At 36.5% G+C, this 24,885-nt stretch overlaps 1 protein-coding gene across 1 annotated transcript in view; it reads right to left on the bottom strand.

Annotated features, from left to right (window-relative positions):
* Nucleotides 1-24,885, bottom strand: part of Kcnh5 (potassium voltage-gated channel subfamily H member 5) — a 330,578-nt gene that overhangs the window by 281,253 nt on the left and 24,440 nt on the right. Inside the window, exon 2 of the mRNA XM_063241526.1 lies at nucleotides 7,266-7,389. Within this exon, the coding sequence (XP_063097596.1) occupies nucleotides 7,266-7,389 (124 nt within the window). The remainder of the gene's footprint in view (nucleotides 1-7,265; nucleotides 7,390-24,885) is intronic.

Here is a 24,885-nt window from a genome sequence, read left to right as displayed (position 1 = left end):
GGTGGATCCAAAATATAGAGAATGCTGCTGCTGAGTCCTTCCAATGGAAAGGCAGACTTGGAAAAGCATCACAGTGCGTCTTCACTAATTTTATTCACTGGATCCGACAAACTGTGAGACTTCTGACCCTTCCCCAAAGTCAGAATGACCATGAAAGGTCCACATTCTTAATCATTTCAGGACATCAAGGCAGCCACAAGAACACAAAGACACTCATGAAAAACAACTTGCAGAACGGCTTCAGAAACGTGTCTTTCACTGTAACAAAGATTTTCTAAAACTTTGAATATTCATCATACATTTTGATCATACCTCATATAAAAAGTAAACATAATAGTATATAAAAAGTATTTATAATATTATAAAAAATAAATCTAGTAGGAGAAAAAATAAGTTAAACTGAGCAACTGTCACAAGAGGAAACAAAACATAGATCTGATATTAAAATTTTGAACAGAAGACTAAAACAAGTAAGCAAGTTTTAAAGTAAACAATAAAACTCTATGGTATACATTCCTTTGCTAAGCTTTCCCAAGACTAAAACAGCTAGGAAAATGAGGATTCATTATTAAAATATGAACATGTTTTAAACTCTTTTTTCTTGTATTGTCCTATTCAGAATTTTCATTTTAAGTTTAATGTCACATATTTCCAGTGACAGAACATATCTGTGATGCAGTGAAATAAAATAGCTAAGTAACAAAAGATATTTCAAAAGAGACTAAGGAATTGTGAAACGTACTATCCATCCTCTGAAATGAGTGGTCTGGAGGTTAATTCAACTCCGAAAGTATTTTTACTCGATTGTTCACACAGTACTGACTAAATCAATGATCCCACATTCAGTGAATATAGCACTTTTTCATTTGCTTGGCTTTGTGACATATGAATGTTGAACGGTTCATCGCAATTTTTCAGAGCCTGACTCAGGATGTCTGCAGTTCAGTGTTTTTGAGTGGTTAATAGAATTTGAAGGGCTATGAATTTTAGAAATAGTTATCAGGATTTATACATGTAATAATTTTACAGTTTTCATGTCTTTTATTAAATGTGATCAAGGAATATATATTGGGCATAACTATATATATTTATTCAGACTTTTCTGAATAATATTATGTCATTATATAAATATATATTTCACTTTCTCCTACAAGCTCTGTGGTATTGTGGTAATCATACCAAGTCAATTATAAATGACTTTTACGACTGCACTGTTATTTTATCAGAGAGAAAATATAATTGGTTTCACAAAAATGATCTGTCTCTGCTATACTACTGAACAACCATAATATAACAGAGGACCTTACCATTGGAGGACTACTGGCAAAACTAGCATTCATAGAATAAGTAATGTAACCTGTCACCCTCAGTTTCCTCATCAGAAAAATGATGATAATATTAACATAACTCAAATGATGAGGATCAAAAGGATAATGTACATGAAGTACAAATCAAAATGTGTTACATATACAGAGGTTGAAGTTACTGGAATGCTTCATACCAGTAAGGTTAGAAGGACCTTCATTCTCAGCGCTACTCCCATGGTTTTTTGAAACCATGGTCTAGGAAACAGACTGGGCCATGTTTGCTAACAGGGCATGTGGCTGTGTCCTAAAGGGGTATCCACATGGCTCTGCAATCTTCTTCCTTTGGGAGCCCATACACTTGCTTCAATCTGCTCCTGTATTATCTGACCGCTTTCTTACCTTGAAAGTGGCTGGTGGTCTTGGGAGTGAGGATGAGTTTAGTTCAGGACTGGACTAGGTCTTGAATCACTGGCCTAAGCATATGATTATCCTTCCTGTGTATCTGTCCTAGAAAATGCTGGGGAATAAGTTGCTTTGGCTTACAACAGGATTTATTCTCCGATTTCTTATTTTGACATCAAAACCTCACCAATGTGCCTCATTGTTCCTAACAGCGAGGATGGCCAAAGGAAAAAAAGAACCTTATAACACTCCAAAATAAATAGCTTAACCATGAATTCCATCAACCTATCTTACTCTGCCTCCACTACTGAGCAACCAAGCTCGTAGGCTAAAACACCACAAGCAGCCAGCCACTGATGATAAAGGAGAACAGAAAATGCAGGCTGCATAGATCACAGAACAACAAAGGCTGTTCCTGAGGACCAGCACATAGTGACTTAGTAGTGCAAAGGTGGTCTCCAGCTCAGAACTGCTCCAACCATTTTAAAGGTTAAGGTGAGGCAGATGGAAATCTGCAGTCAAAAGAGCAAAAGGAAAAAAAAAAAAAAACCTGAGAGTTAAACAGGAAAAATTTAAAACAAGTAAGAACACAACCTTCAAAACCTTGAAAATCTAAAATTTTCAAAATAATTCTGAGATATTACTTTATACAAAGGGTCATAACCAAAGGTTTTCACAAACCATTAATTTGTATGGTTTTGAAAGGATTTAGATAGAATTCTAAGTGGTAGATCCATGACATGTAATTAAGGGAAATCAGGGATAGCACTGCACATCTCTAACCATAGGAGTCTAACAACACAGAGGTACCTCTGCCCTCTTTGGTGGCCATGAGAGGCAGAACTCAGCAAAATGGAACTGTACTGATTTACATCCACCATGGGGGCTATGTCCTTGTTGTCTGCTAAGATAATCCTGTATTAATAAAACTGCTTATGAAATCCACCCGATAACATGTCTCTTAATACCTCTGCTCTCACTCTAATCTGATGACTTCGGTTAGGGACTGTTAATAGCCTTCCAAAAACAATGTATTCAAAAGCCTCTATTTAGTCCTTGACACTCCCTTCCCTACCACCTGACTGCTCTTCTCACCTCTCTACCCAAAAGCACAAAAGCCAACTAGGTTTCTTAAAATGGCAGGTTAATAAAAGATAAAAGACTGGACTAATTCCTCCATAACCTATGCAAATGTGTCTCAAATGTCAGAGCTCCTTAAGAATCATGAAATAAGCTCAGATGCTTTTAAATGTCATTCCCTCAAAACTTATAATCTCCTCAAAACATGCACGTTTTTGGTGTCCTCTAATAAATAGAACAGGCCAAGGGTTGGAAATGCCATTATTAGACAACAAATGGAATATATCTGAAATGCCCAGGAATCCTAATGTGACATAGATTTTTTTTTTTAATTTTGGCTAAAACAAAGTGAGATGGCATAGCGAGGAAAAGCAGAACCATTACTGATGGCTGATAAAAGCAGAAATCAAAAGCCACTCTGGACAGCAGTTTGATAGTATTTAATTGAAGAAATCTGTACCTGTTCTATTGTCCAACAGCCCAATTCTGGGCACAGAGACAAAACTCACTCAAGGTCACAGAAGATGTGTTTGAGGTTGTTTATCCCCAAGTTTTTTGAGGTAGCAAAGCATCAGAAGCAGGATTCTATGACTAACAAAACGAATAGGCACAAGAATACTGCAAAGACACCAAAGCACTGGACAACACTCAGACCTAATGAAATCAGTTATGATGCAAAAGCATAAAGAAATCTCAAAAGCTTCCTGTTGAATGAGAAATTAAAAATATAAATATGACTTCATGCTGGCAATGGTGGCAACTGTATAGGAACACACAGAACGTAGCCTTACTTCAGGACTATACATATTAAATAAATAGCAATGGATTAAAGAGACATACAGTTAACACACTCAAATGAGTATGTAACGATGGAGGGATAAGATAAAGCAAAAAGACATTCTTAAAAAGAACTAAATATAGCACAATGATAATACTGTAACAGAGAAGCAAGCTTAATTTGATTTTGTCCAATGGGGCAGGAAGTAGAAGGAACAAAGTAGGAAAAAGTTTTTTTAAAAAAGAAATAAATTTTAGATTCCTGATATTGTAAAACTACAAATGTCTTTTTCATTCCATAAAATAATTCACATTTAAGTGTTTTTTAAAAAATATGATATGTAATTATAATTGTTTATCTGGAAAACAAAAGGCTGTGTGTTTTTTTAAAAAAAAGAAGCATGATGTAGATACTTCTGCTTTATAAACTGAGGGTGGTTTTTTGGGGATTTTTGTTTGGAGTATTTTTTAACTTGATAAATATGTCATTACTATTTTTCAATGTTATCTTTTTGACACATGATCTTGGCAGTTAGGGTTTTGCCATTATGTCTTTTAACAAATCTTATACAACTAGATGTTTTGATTATTTCTAAGTCTCCATACTTTCTAAATAATACTGCAATCGACATAAAATAAATACAGTTCAATTTTTAAAGGGAGATGGGAGGTTTAAATTGGGAACAAATGCAAATAAATCAAGCTTCCAAGGAAACCTGCCAGAGCTTATATATCATCTGCTCATTTATCAGACTCTACACTTCCTCACTCTGGGACTTAAACTGGCTGCAATTTTTAGATTAGCAAAACACACTTGGCATTTTGCGCAGGCAAGTAAAAACTGTTTATGTTCAGAATGTGATCATTTTGAAAATATTGCTTCTAATATGTGAAGAAGGCTCCAGCAAGATTTGCATACTTTTTGCACAGTGAAAATGCTCAAAATAATCCAAAACTCACCCTCAGCCACTTCAAATGTTGTAACACTGGGAATGAAATGCAAAAAACAGAAACACGCTTTGTAGAATTATGGGAGACCTGGGTTAGGACTTACTGTAAAACAAGCTAACTTAATATAAACCACGGCCCTGTGTGGTTCGCTTCATACAAAAGATAGAGTCCTTGATTTCCAAGTACATAATCAGATGCTGTTAGTGTGAAGGGAAATGTAACTCTTTTATCAGAGAAATGAATAATAATATAATATGTCAGTAATTCTTTCAGTATATCCTTTTGTAGGAAAACTGTGTTTCCCAAATAAAACAGGCTGAGATAGGGAAAATCCATGGCACACAAGAAAGAATGAAAGCAGGTTTTATAACACATCAAAGATGAAGAGCCACACGTCTCGGAAATGACAACAGAAGCAATAAGAATAAAAAAACCCAAGCATTGTGGCTTGTATTTAGATGTCCCCCCAAAACCCCATACAATGTAGGTAAGGCTTTTCAGAGGTGGCTGGACCTGGGTGTGATGATGGGATTGAGTGTGTGGTACTGGGTTAGTCCGCTAATTGGTTTATCGTATTTCTGGGTGTGGATAATGGGAAGACCCATGCTGGGTACGGGTGGTATCACCCAAACAGCTTGTACCTTGGATGGGATAAAAGGGAGAGTTGTTTGTTGCTTCTTGCCCACCAACCACTTCATGGACGTTTTCTCCTCTGCAATGCCCCTCTACCATGGTACCCCTGCCTTGGAGCCAGTAGATTATAGAGTAAAAGCTCTACAAACTGTGCACACACACACACACACAAAAAAAAAAAATTCCTGTTTTAACTTGTGGGTGTTGGGTATTTTGTCCCAGCAATGAAAAATCTCCAAGATACCAAAGAATACGGCAAGCTAATTTAAGGTTAAACATTGATGCCAACAGAAATACAAAGAACATGGAAAGCCACAGAAGAAAAAGACACATCTTCTTAAGGGTACTGCAAATACCCTCAAGTGGAAGATGACATCTGAGAAACACTCAGCATGAGAACAAGATGTGAGTGGTCCAGAAGAAAAATGGGTGTAGGAACGGTTACAGTCCCTAGAACCCTTTATCATGCCCATTCTAGAGGATAATGTGGGTCATAACACTTAACTGTTTCCTTACCCACACTCTGCTAGGGATACAGGGAAATAGGGATGCTTGACACAGAACAGAGAATACAGGCTTCACTGTCAGTGCTAACACAAAAGCAAATGATTACCCCCATGGTAAAAAGGCACAATGATATCAAAGCTCACAAAGGAGATTCTCCAACAAAGGTCACGATTTGCATCACTCGCATTTACCAACTTGGTAGCTGAGTGAAGAGTGACTGAGGAGTAACCAGCAGTGGAAAAATGAGGACAGCATGGGGAGATTACAAGGATGTTTGAACAGATTATTTCTCAAACCAGGATAAGTACCAGAATCATCAAAGCTCCTGGTTACAAAAACTAACTACCAGCCCAATCTATCTACTTTGAGTGACTCCCATTCAACAAAGTTAAGAGATTGAGGAATCTCTGTTATGCAAATGCTGTTTAAGTGTTTCCTATGTATAGACAGGTTTAGACACACTGGCTTCCATGAAAATGCAGGAGGAATGAATGACTTCTCAGCATAACTGGGGCTAAAGAAAAAAAGTTAATAAAATACTATGTTTCCCTGGGAAAATCTCTTAACAAAGCTCTATGAGAGTTTTCTAACCTGAAAAACAGAATTTGAATTAGAAAAAAGAATTCGGATCTTTTTCAATTCTAATATAACTTGGTTTCAGTGCTTAGTTAAGTGAGAACTTTAAAGAAAAAATTAGACCAAGAAAAAGCATCCCATATGGTCTTACTAGGTTTTAGATTCTAAATTGGAACCTTATATATAGTTTCCTATTCCTTTTTCTTTTTTCCAATTCCCTTACATCATAATTCTCTCTTTAAACTTGAAGAAATGACCTAATTTTTTTTAAAAAAAGTATTGTAAGTAAAGTAAATGTCAGATAACATCAGATTTTGTTTTGTATTTCTGTCTTTTTGTTTTGCTTTGTCAGTACTGAGGATTGAACCCAGAGTCTACACTGAGCTACATTTCCAATCCCTTTTTTCTTTTTTTATTTTGAGACAGGATCTCATTAAATTACTCAGGCTGAGCTGGAATTTGGAATCCTCTTGTCTCAGCCTCCTAGAATGCTGGGATTACAGGCATGTTCCATCACACTGGGCTTTAGGTTCTGCTTTATACAGGACAAACAAAAGAGCAATGGTACAGTGAGCCAACATTAAAAGAACATGTAACTGACTCAGGTTGTAAGAATTCATTTCCATGCCCTGCGAATGCTCATGAACCCTGTTCTGCTTTCCTAGGCAGGGTCACTCTGCTTCATGAAGGACACTTTGAGCTGCCCTCCAGCTCCTGGTGTCAGCAGTGTTTCCCTGGTACAGATGCTCATCTGGTCACTCAGCACCTGTGCTAGCTCCTGCCTCACAACAGCTGATCAAAAAGAATTTGCTGAAGGAATTGATTAATTTAGATATGTAAAAATCCCTTTCTTTAAAAAAGGAACAATGGCTCTTAAATTATGTTTCCATTAACAATGTAGCCCTCTTAATTTTCTGATATAATTCTCACCTGTTAGTTTCTGTATTGATCTAAGTAAACGAATTCATTTTGGCTGCTTTCAGAATATTTTATAATTTTAGAAAAGATTCCTAAATTGTTCTATTTACCTACCTGCAGGTGCTGCTTTTCTGCATGACATCAGCTCGATGATACCCAGAGAGTTTACAAAAACCATCATTACTATACACTACAGGCCAATCCACAATTTGGGCATTTCCCAGTAAGAAACTTGATTCTAAGGAAGAAAGAAGAAAAAGAAAGTTATTCAGTTTTATTTAACAATTCTTTCAAGTAATCAAAACTTTAAGCAATTTCAAAAAGATAAATGACATGATGGATTGCTCCAGAATAACTAATATAACCCATTCTTAAAACTGATATAATCAAGTCAGCATCATGATCAGTGAGATATGCAATAAATACAAGAAATCCATACAAACTAAAAACTCCATCTAGAAGAAACCAGTTAGAGCAGACCTGCACGAGAAGAGCAGAGCCTCCCCCTCAAAACATCACAGTGCCAGGCAGCAGAGGCAAACACTCACCAACCTGCTGGATCCTGAACAAAGACAAAACCCAGAGAAGGAAGAGAGAAAACACACCCCATAACTGTCAACACTAAACGCAACAGCTCTTGCTTTCCCTGCTTTAAACCCCTGCTTTCGTTGACCTACACCCTGTAGGGCTGATTGTGATCTCTATCTACCAACAGGAGCAAGGACACACTTCGCCTTGAGACAACCACAGTCTGGGATGAATGGATGGATAGCGGGGCGTCCAGTAAAAGGAGGGCACCTCAAAGACCCATGGAACCTAAAGCCAGGAGAGAAAATCGTGCCTGACTGAATCATAAGGCAGCAGACAGGAAACCATTCATTCAGTAACACAGCAATTCCTTCCTTGACTCAATTTTTTTTTAATTTTTCTATTTTGTATCTTTTTATCTTTTTATCAGGGTTTTTTCAGGGTAAGAGGCTTTTTTCTCACTTTTTCTTTTCTTTTACTTTCTTTCTTTTCCCTTCTTTTTTCTTTCTTTAATCTACTATTTTTAATATTTATCTTTTTTCATCTTTTTATGTTCATTCTTTCCAGTAACGGTTCTCTATTACTATTAATTTTCTTTGATTCCTTAATAGGATCCTCTCTCTTACTTTTCTCTCCTCCTCTTTAAATTCCATTGGTTCATTTTTATAATTTTGTTTTTATTCATTCCCTAGTTTTCCACACCATCTCAATTTTTACTAGTACAGATAAATTTTATGAGTCAATAGGTAAGTGGTTAACTTTATGCTATTAGTTTTAAATACTGTTCTATTTTTAGTAGAGCTAAAGTTGTTCCATTTAGTAGGTATTTACCAGAGGTCAATATTTGGTTTCTTGTTGTTCATACCATAACTAGTTGTAGGTATCTTTTCTATGGGCCAGTGATGCTTCATTGGTCCTTAGAGTTTGTCAATATTCTGTTTGTATTTAATGCTATAATTAATGCTGATTTTTTTTGTACCAAGAATTAAACTCATGACCTTGCACTTGCCAAGCAGGCACTTATGCCACTGAGCTAAATCCCTGGCCCTTGATTCTGATTTTACCACTGTAGCCAAGGTGTCATAGCTACTAATATTAACCAGTCTTCTTGAGGTGCCAATATCTAGATAGGTTAGGGGTCATTAAAAATACTGTAGTCAATTCTGGGAGAACTGGGTATCGGGCCAAACACATTGTAATTTCCCGTTTTAAGCAAACTGAGTTGGCTGGATCCTGTGACAGAGACAAAGGCCAGTAGCTAACCATGCCCAGAAAACATTACTGAAAAGGAGACATTAACTAAAGAGATCACCATACTAGGGAGAAAAAAACTTTCCATTACAATAAACCCACAAGCCTCAGAACAAAACAAACAAACAAACAAAAATAGAAATATGAGAAACCAAGCCAACAAAATGCCTCAGAAAACTCCCAACTCCCATAGCTGGTGCAGGGAGCATCAAAAGGAAGGTCAGAAGCTTCACATCCAAATTATCCAAAATAGTGGGCCGGGAATTTAGCTCAGTGGCATAAGCACCTGCCTAGCAAGCACAAAATTCTGAGTTTGATCCCCAGTTCCAAAAAACAAACAAAAACAAAACCACCCCAACATAGTTTGAGAGTAGAAAATAAAACCATTCAGAAGCAACCAGCTCACCTCCCAGGTAAGTAGAAAATAAAACCATTCAGAAGCAACCAGCTCACCTCCCTGGTAAGCAGCAGTAGTGTGGCTGGCTGCAGGGGAAAACGACCAGTCTCCTGAGATCCACGTCATGTTGGAACTCAGGGCACTGGGAAACCAAGCAACCAGCCTGCCTCCCAGCTAAGTGGTAGTGAGCCTACTGGTGCACAGGCTGAGAATCAAACATCTCACCTTTCCCCCCACCCCATTAGCAAATGGGTGCCAGAGATCTGAGCATCTCTTGCGAGACTGACCACAGGCAAAACAGCAAATAAGGAGAATTGCCTTCTACCATCTCTTTGAAGGCAAATATTTTTACTACCGTTTTGCTTTATTCTGATTGATGGTACTGCTTTATTCAATATTCTGCTTTAATAAGTTCCATGGTGTTCTGTATTTCCTTTTATTTTGCTATACTTGATTGAAAGAACAACTATTTTGAAGGTAACAAGATATACTGTGGTACCTATTACTATTATCCTGGTAACCTGCTGTTAAGTTCTATACCAGTTTCTCTACTCTGTTCAAATTGGCTTTGTTCCATCTTGTTCTGTTATATTTTACTACCTTCAAAATAATAAAAAACATTAAACAAAATAAATAAAATAAAACAGTTCAAAAAGACAATTGGTAAGATCACAGAAGTTATAAGTAAGAAAACATTGGATCAATAATACAAAATAATCTACTGGCCTAAAGAATACACTAATAAAAAAGATAGAAAAGCTAAACAAAATGATATAGAATATGCATGGTACACACAAAAAACGAGAGAGCACAAGAGGGCTCCAAATAGAAACTGAAATGATTAAAGCTTCTGTTGAAAGTATGGGCAGCAGAAGTGACTAATGTAAGGACAGAGTCTCAGATTTAGAGGAGAAAGAGGTTGTCAGTAATCAGCTATTGAGAGATAGTTTAAAAATAACAGAACATGAAAATGGATCCAATAGGTCCAAGATGTTACCAAAAAGACTTATTAAGATAAATTGGAGTTAGCAAAAAAATCAGAAGATAGTACAAATGACATGATCTATTTATTGAAATAACAGCTGAAAAGTTTCCCAATAAAATAAAACAATTTAACATACAGATAAATGAGGCATATAGAAATCCAAATAGTCGCAATCAAAAGGGAACCTTTCCACCATACATCAAAGTCAAAATTTCAAAAGTCCAGCATGGGAACGCAACCGTAAAAGCAACAAATCACTTACAAAGAAAAAACCAATGGAATTACAGCACACTTCTTACCACAAACCATAAAGGCCAAGAAAGCTTGGAGTGAAATATCTCAAGCCCTAAAAGAAAGCAATTTCCAACCCAGGCTGACATATTCTGCAAAAATATCTTCAAATAGGGGAGGAGAAAAAATGGCGGCTTGTTAGGAAGCTGGATAGAGAACCTCTGGGAAGAAATCGCTCAGATGCTAGAATTTGACAACATGGAGAGGGCCAAATGATTGGATAACGATTCTTATTAACCAAGGCAGTAACCAAAGGGAAAAATAAAACTAGGAAGAGGAAAAAAAAGCTCAGATGGAGGTCTGAAACCCGACACACTCACTGAGACCTATTCCGTGCTGTACCAGGCATGCCCAGAAGATCCAAAGTCACACTAAGACCACAGCTGCTGATAACAAGAGTCAGCAAATCCTGGGCCTTTACTAGGAGGATGCAGCAAAGTGAGCAGTGCATCCAAGGGGGAAAGCTTTATTGGCTCTTGGTGAGTGCTGGAAACTGGGTCCCGGGGCCCCGCAAAGCAGCCAGAGCCACCTGGCCACGCCACAGGAGACTGCAAGAGGACCATACACCTGGGCACCAAAGCCAGGCACCACGCAGTTTTCTGACTGATCTGCGCTGTGCTGGGAGCACAGTGAAGACATGTGGCCCCGTGTGGAGTGGACCCAAGAGGAAGAAATGCGTTGATTCACAGTGAGTGCTAGGGATTGGGTCCCGCGGCTTCTGTCACTGGCTGGAGGACATCTTGGAGTTGGGCAGAGCCTGTCGCCACAGCAGCACCAGTCAGCCATCTCTGACACAGAGAGACCTGATGGGATCTACTGAAACTGAGCTATTCCTCTGGTTGAGACCCAATAAGCAGGTACAAAATTATCACAACTCTGTGATGTCCACAAGGTACAGCGTAACTTGCGGACTGACTGGCTCAGAGGCTCAAGGCTAGCCTACATCATTCCTGCATCCCTACATGTACCTCAGATAACAGCAAATTGGGGAGGGCAGCAAAACCCCAGTCAGCATGCTTCAGAAAGACCCTAAGCAATATGGAGAGGGCTAGAGACCCCTAGCACAGACTAGTCTGAAAGAAACCAGAAAACATGACAAGAGATAGGAAAAAAAAAAAAACCTCCAGCTGCTGAACATGGGAAAATAAGCCCAGGAGAAGTAAATATAGAAGATAACCAGTGCAATAGCCATCCAATACTAGACACAGCATCAGTAGACATAAACAAATACCTTCATGACCTCACAAATTTAAAACTGTACTTCTGATCCAAGTGAGGCAAGATATAAAAAGATTAATTAAAGAAATGATAAGCCCCTCCCAAGAGAACACAGATGGAAGAATGGAGGAACTCAGAAAAGACAGAGAAACCTCTGGTGAAGAATTTAAACATAACTTAGAATACATAAAACAGATCCAAAGAGATTACCAGGAAACTAAAAACTCCATTGAAAACTGGCAAAATGCCTTGACAGAAACTAAAGTTAGCCTTTTGAAACTTGAAGAGAAATTTATGATGTATGATCGTGAAAGAAAAGATCTCTTAAGAATAACAAGGAACCAAGAAGAAACAATTCAAAGGCTAGAAGACGACAAAAGGATCTATAACTTAAGGATAAAAAAACGTAAGTGAAGAAGCAGGAGTAACCACAAACAAATTACAAAGGCTACTCACAGAAATAATTAAGGAAAACTTCCCAAGCATAAGAAAAGAAATGATATCCACATAAATGAGGCATACTGAAATCCAGCCACCGACAACCAAAACAGATCTACACTCAGACATATAATAATCCAGATTCCAGAAATCCACCGAAAGAACAGAATACTAAAAGCATCCAGGGAAAAGAAGCAGATTACCTACAACAGAAAAATTTTCAAAATAACAAGAGACTTATCAACACAAACTCTCAAACTGAGAAAAGCCTGGGGGGAAATAGTCCAAGCCCTCAAAGAAAATAATCTGCAACTAAGACTGATGTACCCAGAGAAACTCTCTCTCAAAATTAATGGAGAAATAAGATGTTTGCAAGATAAGGAGGAACTGTGGGAGTTCATGGCCACCAACTCAACCCTACAAAAAATACTGAAGGACATTCCAGAGAGAGATAGAGGAAAAAATACCAGGATTCCAGCAACAGTGGCAGAGAGGCCTCAATGAATGGGGCAGACAGTGAAATGAAAGAGTAAGGTGGACAAATTATAGCAGAAATATAGAACAGCAGACATGAAGCAGAGACAGTGAGTTATAATCTTTAATATAGATAGCCTTGATACACTAAAATTAAAAAAAAAAAAAGAAATACAGGCAGATTAGATTAGGAGGCAGGATCCATCGAGACACTCTGAATAGGAAATACACTGAACCCGAAAGAAGGTTGATAAACTGAAAGCCAAAGATGAGAAAATAATGCTATATGTGACAAGAAACCAGAAAGAAATAGGGACAACTCATCCAGCAGCTGCAGATAGTTTGGAAAGCCAAGACACTTTTGGGCAGTGTAGAACTGCACAGCTGGAAGGAAGGAAAACCCCATGACTTTATTAAGTAGAGGAATACAGTTCAAGATCAAGCTCAGGGGTAAAAAGATTCAGCAATACTCATACAGATAACAGGCTGGCCCCCTAATCTAAAAACTAAAGGAACACTATAGTGGGACCCAAAACATACAAAGCATCCTGAGAAGGGGAAAAGATGAAAAATAGCCTAAAAAAGGAAAGCTGAGGACATTGTTAATAGTATATCAGCATTTAAAAGTCACGATAGTCTTATCGCTCTGTTTAGTTTGATTTTATTTTGTTCCGGGCTGTCCACTCATGTCAGATTTGAGGGTACAGACATCTAACCCAAAAATAGCAGGTTATACCATGGTAACTATTCTTAATTTCCTATAAACTTAAACTGAAACCCTGTTTTACTTACATTGTGTTACTATGACTGATCTTATTTGAAGCTGGTTTGTTAGACCATGGTTTTGCCTTGGCTGATTTTATTTGAATTTGGTATGCTTGATAGTATCAAGTCTAAGAGTAGAGGCAACTCCCCTGAAGATGACAAAATATAAAAGATATCCATACTGGTTTTGATTATTAACCGTTTTCAAGTCCTACAATGTCTTCAAAGTTGTGTTTTTATAAAAATAGCTATGTAATACTATGCTTAACTATATTAACCCTGATGATGTGGACAAGTCTATTGAAAATAACAAGAGAAAGCATAGTAACTACTGTAGATCACCTAATATTGTGGTCTTATGTCTTTTTCATTGCATGTTTTTCTAGGAATTTGTTTTGTTGTCTTGCTATGATCTGTTTTTCCCTATAATACAGAGAGGATAGATACACATGTAGAAATTCACACATGGGAAGAATTTTTTAAACTATTTACAGGAACAGATTATATAATGCATGATGTAATGAACAGATACTCTGAAGAAGAAGAGACACTAAGAAAACCTATGCTAATTCTGTAGCATTATGATATAAAATCTACCAATACTAATATTCACTGTTTAGTGGGCTATTAGCCTAGTCTCTTATGTTCAACTTCAGCATATGTAAAGACAAGGACAGCTACCACGAAGAGAATGAGAGACATTATGGTAGTCATTATTGACTTCCCTAATGTCCGGTCTTGAAGACCTAAAAAGCCTTCATCAGCCTGTAATGACTTGATTAGTTCTATAATGTGCATATGTATTCAATGTGTGTAAAGATGGGGACAACTATTTGGAAGAAAACTAGAGACAGTAAGATAGACAGTGAAGATCTCCAGTGGACTTGCTTGGAAAGCCCTATTTCTTTAAATTTTTCTTTATGAACTGTTTTGTTATATTTAATCTTACCTTCTTTACGATAAAAAACAAGTGTGTAGGACTGATAACCATATTACTAAATTTTTGTTGGATCATTGAACAGAACTGTTGGCAGTGTCACTATTTGAGTGTCACTTTGTATGCTTTAATTTTGTAACCTGAACAACTGTTTCTAAGATGACAATATGTAACTTATCAATTAGTGATTTCTTTCTGTTTAGTTTTCCGTAATTCTGTATTATTTCTATCCTTTTTTTTGTTTGTTTTTTTCTCTTTAAACTAAAAAAAAAAATCTTCAAATTGACAGAAAATAAGATACTTTCATGATACAGATAACCTAAAGAAATTCATGACCACAAAAGCAAAACTTGAAAAACTTCTCCAGGAAAAAAGAAATGAGACAAACTAATAATTACAAAAGGTCTAACAGAATTCATATATCAGGTATGCTGAGCATAAGTAGAAGGGAAAAAAAGGGTATTATCAACAGTAATGTGAGGCAAGAACAGGAACAATTCAATTCCTTTCAGCAGTCATTTTCAATGTAAATGGTTTCAATTCCCCAACCAAAAGACAGAAGTAGGCAGAATGGACTGAGACACAAAATCCAATTTATCATAAAGAAGAAACTCATAGACTAAAAATTAAAGGATGGAAGACAATATTCTATGCAACAGGAACCCTCCAACAAAAAAAGAAAAAAAGCATATGTAGCTATCTTACATTCAAACAAACTGAACTTCAAGCAAAAACTGATCAAAAAAGGCAAAAGTTACTACATTTTGGTTAAGGGACCAATCCCAATAAAAGACATAATAATTCTTAATATATATTCACCAAACAGCAGTGCAACCAGCATCATAAAACAAGCACTACTAGACATAAAAGATCAAATAAATATAAACACAATTGCGGTGGAGGAATCAATAAAGTGGTACCTCAGTTCACAAACAGTTTTGTTTGTAAACAACTTGGTTCACAAACAGAAGCATTTGACAAAATTTTGTTTTGTTTGTGAAGTCTGCATCAGGTGATGAGCCCTCAAAACTCAGGTAACAAATTCCTCAAGTCCTAAAAGGGGTTGAGCATGGCCATATTTCCTGCATGAACATGAACAGGACCCTCTTTTATCAGAATCATGGAAAGAATTAAGTTCATCAACCAAAGTACCCCCAAACTGCAGATAGATCAAGTAGATGAAATATTAACAAAGAAATATCAGTTTGGGGGGGGGCTGTTTGTTTTTTGTTTGTTTGATTTAGTTTGGTTTTTTGTTTTTTGTACCCGAGATTGAACACATGACCTTGCACTTGTTAGGCAAGCCCTTTGGCCACTGAGCTAAATCCCTGGCCCTAAAAATGCCAGTTTTGAGCAAAATATTAACATAAATGAACTTCATAGATATCTACAGTTTCCCATCCAACCACAAAATATGTATTGTTTTCCAAAGCACATGCAGCTTTCTCTAAAATAAACCACATGCTATTCAATAAATCACCCATAAGTAAATATAAAGGAATTGAAATTATACCAAGCATATCATCAGACCATAGACCAATGAAATTAGAAATCAGCAAAAAGAAAACCACAGAAATTACACAAATGCATGGAAAACAAAGAGAACACTCTGAGCTGGGGATTTAGCTCAGTGGCATAAGCACCTGCCTGGCAAAATCCCCAGTACAAAAGAAAAAAAAAGAAAAAGAGTACACTGATCAGCCAGGGATTTAGCTCAGCAGCATAAGTACCTGCCTGCCAAGTGCAAGGTCATAAGTTCAATCCCTGGTACAAAAAAAAAGAAAAATTTAAAAAGAGTACACTCTAAAGTAAACAACAGGTTACAGAAGAAATCTAAGAAGAAATGAGACAGTTTCTAAAACTACTAATAAGGCCACTACAACATAACACAACTTATCAGACACAGTGAAAGCATTCCTAAAAAAAAGTTCATAGCAGTGAATTTCCACATCAGAAAAACAGAATGAGTTAAAATAAATAACATAATGATGCACATCAAGGTCCTAGAAAAACAAGAACAATCCAAATCCAAAGCTAGTACATTGAAGGAAATTATAAAGAACAGAAATCAATGAAATCAAGGCCAAAAAAATTACAAGAATTAATCTATGAGTTAATTCTTTGAAAGAATAAACAAAATAGACAAACCTTTAGGTAACATAACCAAAAAAAAGGTGAGAAAAGACCCAAATCAATGCACTTAGAAATGAAAATGATGAAATCACAAAGGACACTGACAAAAAAAAAAAATAACAACAACTAACTTGCAAACCGATATGCCAATAAGGTGGAGAATCAAGAAGGATAAATTGCTAGATACATATGAATCATCAAAACTGAATGAAGATTTAAATCCCTGAATAATGCAATAACAAGCAATAAAATCAAAAGAGTAACAACCTACCAGCTAAGAAAACTCAGGTCTGGATGCATTCATTTTTGAATTCTATGTAAACTTCAGGGAAGTACCAACACCAATACTCCTCAAACTTTTCAATGAATCTGAAGGAGAAGGAGTATTCCTAAAGTCATTCCTGGAAACTATCACTACCCTGATTCTAAAACCAGACAATGATCCAAACAAATAAGACAACTTGAGATCAATCTCTTCAATGAACATAGGTACAAAGACCCTCAACAAGATACTAGGAAACAGAAGGTGACAAATCATCAAAAAGATCACACATCATGACAAAGTAGGCTTTATTCCAGGAATGCATGGATGGTGCAACATACATGAATATATAAATGTAATGTGTCATAGAAATAGGAGCAAAGATAAAACTCACATGATCACCTCTATAGATGTAGCAAAAGCCCTTGACAAAATTCAACATCTCTTAATTACAAAAACACCACAGAAAATAGGTATAAGAGGACATTTTCAACCTGACAAAGTCATTTATGATAAACCTAATGCCAACCTGTTTGGGGAACAAAATAGGAATGTACTCTATCATCACTCCTTTCCATAAAGTATTTAAAACATTAGTATGAGCAATCAAGAAAAAGAAATAAGATAAGTAGGTATAGGAAAGGAATGAGTCAAATTATCATTATCAACAGATGTCAAGATCCAATTAGAATATCCTAAAAAGGCCACCAAAGACTTCTATAATTAATATCCAAATTCAGCAATGAGGCAGGATGCAAAACCAATATACAAAAATCAATAGCTTTCTTGTATACAACCATGAACCCATTGAGAAAGAAATTAGGGGAAAATACTATTTATGGCAATACAAACATAAATTAGATACTTAGCAATAAACCTAACGAAGGAAGTGAAAGCTATATACAACAAAACTATAATAGTCTGCAAAAAGAAATTCAAAATATAAAGATATCCTTGTTACTGGAGAAGCAGGAACAATAGTAACAAAATGGCCATACTTCCTAAATTAATATACAGATTAAATACAATCTCAATCAAAGGTCCAATAGGATTCTTCACAGAACTGGAGAAAACAATTCTAAAATTTATATAGAACTAGAAGAGAAACAAAGTAGCAAAAGCAATCCTGAGAAAAATGAGCAAAGCAAGAGGAATGGATAGTAGTGGACTTGAAGTTATATTGCAAAACTATTGTGGTTAAAAAAAAACAGCATGGCACTGGCAAAATAACAGACGTGAGAATCACTGAAGCAGAATAAAGTATGCAGAAACAACTCAAATTCATTCAACCATATGATCTATGACAAAAGAGCCAAAAAAAAAAAAACCACATACTGCAGGAAAGAAAGCCTCTTTTTGTTTCTTGTTTGTTTTTTTTGTTTTGTTTTGTTTTTGTTTGGGGGGATCAAATTCATGACTTTGCACCTGCCAAGCAGGAATTGTGCTACTGAGCTATATACCAGCAAGAAAGCCTCTTTAGTAAGTGGTGTTGAACAAACTGACATTCCACGTGCAGAAGATCAAATTTAGTTTGTACTAAGTTAAAATAAAGAACTAAATGTTAAATGAAAAACACTTAACCTCCTGGACAACAGTACAAGTATAACTCTTACAGTCATATGCATAGTTATATGCTCTCTTAATTTACATTTAGATAAAACAGGTATCTAAAAAACAAGTAAAATTTAGCAGCATAGATACTACATCAAAAAGTACCAAACAACATGTGACAAAAGTCTTTTGAATGCAGTAAGCAGAAACAGAAAGGATAAATGCTTTTTAAAAATAGAGATGAATCAGTTCAGACAGTCACTTAACCACCCATCCCCTCCAGGCATCCCAGCTTGGACAACTCATGGAGGATAGCAAGAAATCCTATCAATCTTGAGAAATGTAAAATATTGTATAATACGGTTCATACAGCAATCACCATAAAAGAACCTCCAATAGAGTAAATTACATGAAAATTAAAATGAACTACTCTTTTATGGACACTGTCAGGAAGTAAAATAGAAACCTAGAACCTGGAAGAAAATATTCGTAATCTGAGAAAGAATTCCAATCTAGAATAATAAAAAAGTTCCTACAAAAGATAAAACAACCCAATTAACAAAATGGGCAAATGATTTTGACATACATTTCATTTAAAAAGATACATGCTGGCATGGTGGCACACACCTGTAATACCAGCACTCTGGGAGGATGTGGCAGCCTGGGAAACTGTCACAAAAGAAAAAAGAAACTGGGGATGTATCTCAGTGCAAAGAACCCAAGTTCAATTCCCAGTACAACAAAAAAAAGTGACACCCAATAAATAACCAAAAACTAAAACGTTCACAGTCATCATGTGTCGGGGAAGTACATCAAGGATCTACCACTGCTGAACTCTCTGAGCAGTCACAATAGCCAACAGTACAAAACGGTGATAAGAATCTGTAACCACTTCACTTCTTTATAAAATGCTGAGAATACAAAATGATATGAGCACTTTGGAAAACAGATCCTAGTAAAGATAAATGTTCATCTATGACCCAGAAATTTCACTTTTAGATACTCATTCAAGTGAAATGAAAACGTAGGTTAACAAAAAAAGTCTAGAAAAAAATTTGCATCAGATTTATTCATGGTAGTCAAGCATCAAAAATAATGCAAATGTCCATCAACAAAAAAATGAAAAGTTTAACTCTATTGAAACAAAATATATTACTAGTTCTAAAATGGAACGAATTTCTGATACATGCAAAACCATGGAAGAATCTCTAAAACATCATGGCGATGAGAAGTCAAACACTAAAGTATATATCCTGTGTGATTGCATTCACATAAAATTTAAGTATAGGTAAAGCCAGTAGGGTGATATATGTCAGAACATTTCGTTTTTATGATTGTTACCTACAGTTGTGATACATGCTGACAGTGATTAATATTCCAGTTACCCTGAAAGGACCAGTAAGAGGTACTGGCAGAAAAGAGGAAAAAAGAAAATTCTAGAGTCAGCACCAGAAATACAGAGAACAAAACCAAGCCCATTCGGGGAAACAGTGCCATGCATGAGCTTCCAGTAGACTGGAACAGACAGACGCAAGCCCCTTCTGGCACACAGGCTAGTAAACAAGAAGTACCAACCCCATCCCTTAGCTGTAAGTGACAGGCCTATCTGGAGAAACACAGGCTATGATCATAGCTATGGAACTGAAGTGCAATTGGATGCCTGTGCTGCTTTGGTGTTTCACTAACATTGCAGGTCTAGATCATAGGTTCAGAGGATAGCGGTACACAGTGTGATATCTAGAGGGGATCTCTGAGGGTTTCAGTCATTGTTGACTCCCTATGGTCATGTTTTGGAAGTCTTATATTGTTTCCATTGTTTTGTTGGGTTGAGTTTTATTCTCTGTTTTTTTTTTATGTCAAATCCAATGACAGAAGCAGCTATTTCAAAGATAGCAAGATATATTATGGTAGCAATTTTGGATTTACTACTGGCTTGTTTTGAACTCCTTTACCGCATTCATTGTCTTGTTTTTATTGTTTCTGTTCTATTCTGTTCTGTTTGATTTATACTATGTCCAAAGTTATCTGCAGGTATTTTGAAGACATCAAAAGGCATTATGGTAACTATTGTTGATTTCATAAGGTTTTTAGGGCCTGTATCTCTTTTGATTCGTTTTATTCTGTTTTATCCTCTATAAAATAAAATTAAAGAAAATTCTAGATAATGTAATTGTTTTCTGTCATAACATAAAGTTGTGTACGGATATGTATTTTTTCAAAACTCAATGTCTATGCATTTTATTCCATGTAAATTAAAAAGGCGATAATGAATAATCAGAAGTTTTAAGGAAGCAATGACACTTGAGTGGACCATTAGTTAGCAGAATGTTAATACTATCTCAAAGATGGTAAGAATGAAAGTCAAAATAAGCTGATTTCTGCCAAAGCACTTAAGCAAGCAAAAACTATCCCACGAACATATTTTCATATTATAAACAGCATCAATTACAAATATTATGATCAAAAATTATCTTTCCTTTTTTAGCCCAGTCCAATTTACCCTCTGTAACTCATAAGCTCTTCATTTATGACTAGAGCATGAGGTAAAACATACAGCTACATGGTGTCCTTGTTTAATTCATGCTGATTTTCAGTCTTTTAGTCAAAAAATGAATGTTAAATTGTCCCACTGAAACCCTCCATCCATCCTGTCTCTCCTCATACAGATCAAGAATCCTAAGCGCTTCAGTCATCAAATCTCAAATCATTTCCCAGACTTCAAACCCTCTGAAACCCAACTTCACCTTTCCTACTAATAGAAATGTATGTCTCATCACTGTTAGGTCAGTTTCTGTGTCATAACCCCTGAATGTATTCACTCAGGGTGCTCTCTAGTCACTCAGACACCTTCCTTCCACCCCTTTGCCTAGCAAACTCTTAAGAACCATCCCATTTCTGTCTTCTCTGCCATATGCACACACCCTCTGTGGCTGCCAGCACACCCGTCTCCAACCCTGCATGCAGCCAGCTTTCCACAGAAGTTGTCTATTTACACTGGCTATGCCACAGGTCCTGCTCACCCAGCTGTCTCCTATCTGGCTTGGTCCACACTACTCCACCAAAACACCCACAGGGAAACATTCAGCTGTTTTTACTGGACATTCCTCTATCAGTATTGCCTTATGGCTCAATATTCTTTATCTAGTAAGTGCATACTGGAATTCCCTCATTAGCCTCCCTAAACCCTCTCCTTTCTTTACTGCTATATTCTCACCTACTTGTACATCTGTAGATTCAGTAATTCATGAGATTGGATATATCCAAAGCAAATCTCCTCTGTAAACTCTAGATGTTGATTTCCAACTTGACTTCTCTTCTTAGCCTCATGGTAACACATTCACGACCTTTTAGTCCTCCAAATCAGGTGTTTTACTAGTGTCTCCTGTCTTATGGGACTACCATCCAAACAATAATGTAAGCCAGAATCTGGAAGCCCTCATTCAACATCATCCCCATTACTCCCACATCTAATTCACTACCAAGTCATACGTATATCCTAAACTCTTTCAACTCCAATCTTCCACTGTCTTTATCTTAGACCAGTGGTCCCAAATTTTCTGCTACTGGGGATCAGTTTCTTGGAAGTAGTTTTGGGGAGATAGTTTGGGAATGATCCACATGCATTGTATCTATTGAGCACTGTATTTCTATCACATATCACATCAGAGTCTTCTAAGAGGTGAACAGGCTAACTCCCTCGCATGCACACTTCACAGCAGGATTTGTGTTTCTATAAGAATGCAATGTCACTGCTGACCTGACAGGTAGCAGAGCTCTGGCAGTAATGTCAGCTATGAGCAGACCCTGTAAATATAGATGGAACTTAGCTGACTCAGCACTGCTCACCTTCTGCTGTACAGGGTTTGGGAATCCCTGCTTTAGACTACTGGAATAACTAATTGGTTTACTCTGTGAGATTCTCTCAATGAATTTCCACACAGAAGCCAAATAGGTCTTTTTAAAGCTCAAGTTATATCATAACCTCTTCCTGTCTTAACACCCTTCAATGGCTGATCATGGCGCCAGGGATGCCCAAAGTCTTCCCGTGGCTTAAAATGACTTCAAAGTCCATCCAGCAGCAGCACTCACCACCCTGAACCTTCCCTGCAATACCCCAGCTATGCTAGCTTTTCATCTCCTAAGCTTCAGGTCTCTCTCACTACAAGGACTCTTCACGTGCTACCCCTCGCCCTAAACGCTATTCCTTCCCCTTCCCACTTGGTTGACATCTATATTTATATAAATCTTAATCCTCATGACTTCAGGAAATCCTTCCCTGAGGTCATGACTAGGTCACATTCCTGTTATGTAATTTTTGGACATAAGGTACATGTTCCTGATAGGCATTATCCCAACTGCAGCTGTATACCTATTTGTGCCTGGATTTAATCAGCACAAATATCTGCCTGGTAGACTGTAAGCTCTGTCAGGACAAAGCCTAGGCAGGTTTTTGCTCACATTTGACTCCTCATTGCCTACTACTGAGTATATATCCAAAGGAAGTAAAATCAGTACATTGAACAATATCTGTACTTTCATGTTCAATGCACTATTATTCATGATGGGAATTTACCCATCAACAGAAAAATTAATTTTTAAAAAGTGTTACCTAAACAAAATGGGACATTATGCATCCTTAAGAAAGAAGGAAATCCTATACTTTGAGAAAAAAAATAGATGAATCTGGAGGACATTATGTTAAGTAAAATAAGCCAGGCATGGAGATTCAAATACTGTGAGATATCACTTAAATACAAAATATAAAATTTGAACTCATAGAAACAGAAAAAGAATTTGTCACCAGAGACTGAAAAATGGGAGAACTGAAGAAATGTTGATGAAAAGACACAAAACTTCAGCTAGATAACAGGATAAGTTTAAGAGATCTACTGTACATCATGGTGACAACAGTTAATAGTAATATATTTTTGAATACCATTATGAGATTAGAAAATCATTAGATTTCAAGGATTCTCATCATAAAAATAGTAAGTATATCAAGTAATACATAGGTTAAATAGCTTTTTTAGACATTCTACAATGTATAATTATATTAAAATATATTATATATCATAAATATATATAATTTTTAATTGTTGATTAAAAATAAAAAAGTCACAATATAGTAAACTACTTACTGTTTGACCAAATACAGTGCCCTAGCAAAGTGAATCCTACGGACTTAAAAGAAATAGAGAGACTATATAATTTTGAAGCTATTACTAAGGTAAGGCCTTCTTTCCCCCAGAAACTATTTAGCAACCCAGTGTTTTTCAAACTTTTTAAAAAATCAGAGTTCAAATTTTAATTTTATGACTCAAAATATGTGTACAGGCATGAACACCCACAAGAACATAAAAAATTATTAAGCAACATTCTTATTGAATTAGATACATTTTGAAATTTGAAGTGTATTAGTCAAGATTCATTAAATCAATTTCACACCCCAATAAAGGGTTGCATCTCATGATTTTAAAAACATGCCTTAAGCAAGCCTCCCAAGGCTTGTGCGCGCTCTCTCTCTCTCTCTCTCTCTCTCTCTCTCTCTCTTTCCCTCCGTCCCTTCCTCCGTCCCTCCCTCTCAGTCCACCTGTCTCTCTAATAAACAGACTTCTCTTTGAGACATTTCTTAGGTGTGGCTCAAAAGCTCTCACTGTTCCTGTTAACTTGGCCATTAAAATTTTACCCGGCTCCACTACATCATTTTAATAGCTCTACAATGGGAAAAGTAAAATCCCCAGCTCAGCAGGAACCAGCTACTTCTACTCATTTTTTATTGATACATTATTTACTTATTTGTCAGTAATGGTATATAATAACGAAAGCAACCATGGAGGGAGCCCCTGCTCTGCTAGCTATTAAGCCTAATGTCACATCTGTTATCTCTAACCAAGAAAACAAGCCCATTCCCACTATCACATTATTTATCATGCAATAAATAAGTCAGAGACTCACAGAACCTATATTTCAAAGGTTAGAAGTAGCAACTAGAACATATATTTCCTAAATTCTTAGTTTTGGCTGGGATACTTATAAATTCACACTCTTCCTGGAGGAAATTGCATCCTTTGACTTCAGACAGAAAAGCATGAAGACGAGGAATAAGGGGAAAGATCTAAAGCATCTTCCTGTAGGGAGGACAAGTTCTTATTGACTCATTGTTACTTAGGGATAGAATAAAAATGTTACAATTAAAACTGGGTAATGGAGACTGCACTACTTCCCACTCTTTTTCCCAAATACTACTTGATTTTAACCAATAACATAGAGCACAGACAATTCAAATATTTGTCAGGTACACACTAGAGTATTTTCTTGACTATCTAATCAGACCTAGCAACTAATAGTTTTAAAGAAAAACTTAGAGGTTTTTGTTTGGTTTGGTTTGGTTTGGGGGGGTTGTTGGTTTTTTTTTAATTATTTTGCTTTTTGGTAGCAGGAATCAAACTCAGGGCCTTGTGCTTGCCAGGCAGGCACTGTGCCACTGAGCCATAACCCCACTAT

This window comes from Cavia porcellus, unplaced genomic scaffold (genome assembly GCF_034190915.1).
Source record: "Cavia porcellus strain 051 isolate PalLab524CR breed Dunkin Hartley unplaced genomic scaffold, mCavPor4.1 scaffold_31, whole genome shotgun sequence".
Taxonomy (NCBI): Eukaryota; Metazoa; Chordata; class Mammalia; order Rodentia; family Caviidae; genus Cavia; species Cavia porcellus.
This window is presented reverse-complemented; position numbering and strand designations above follow the sequence as displayed.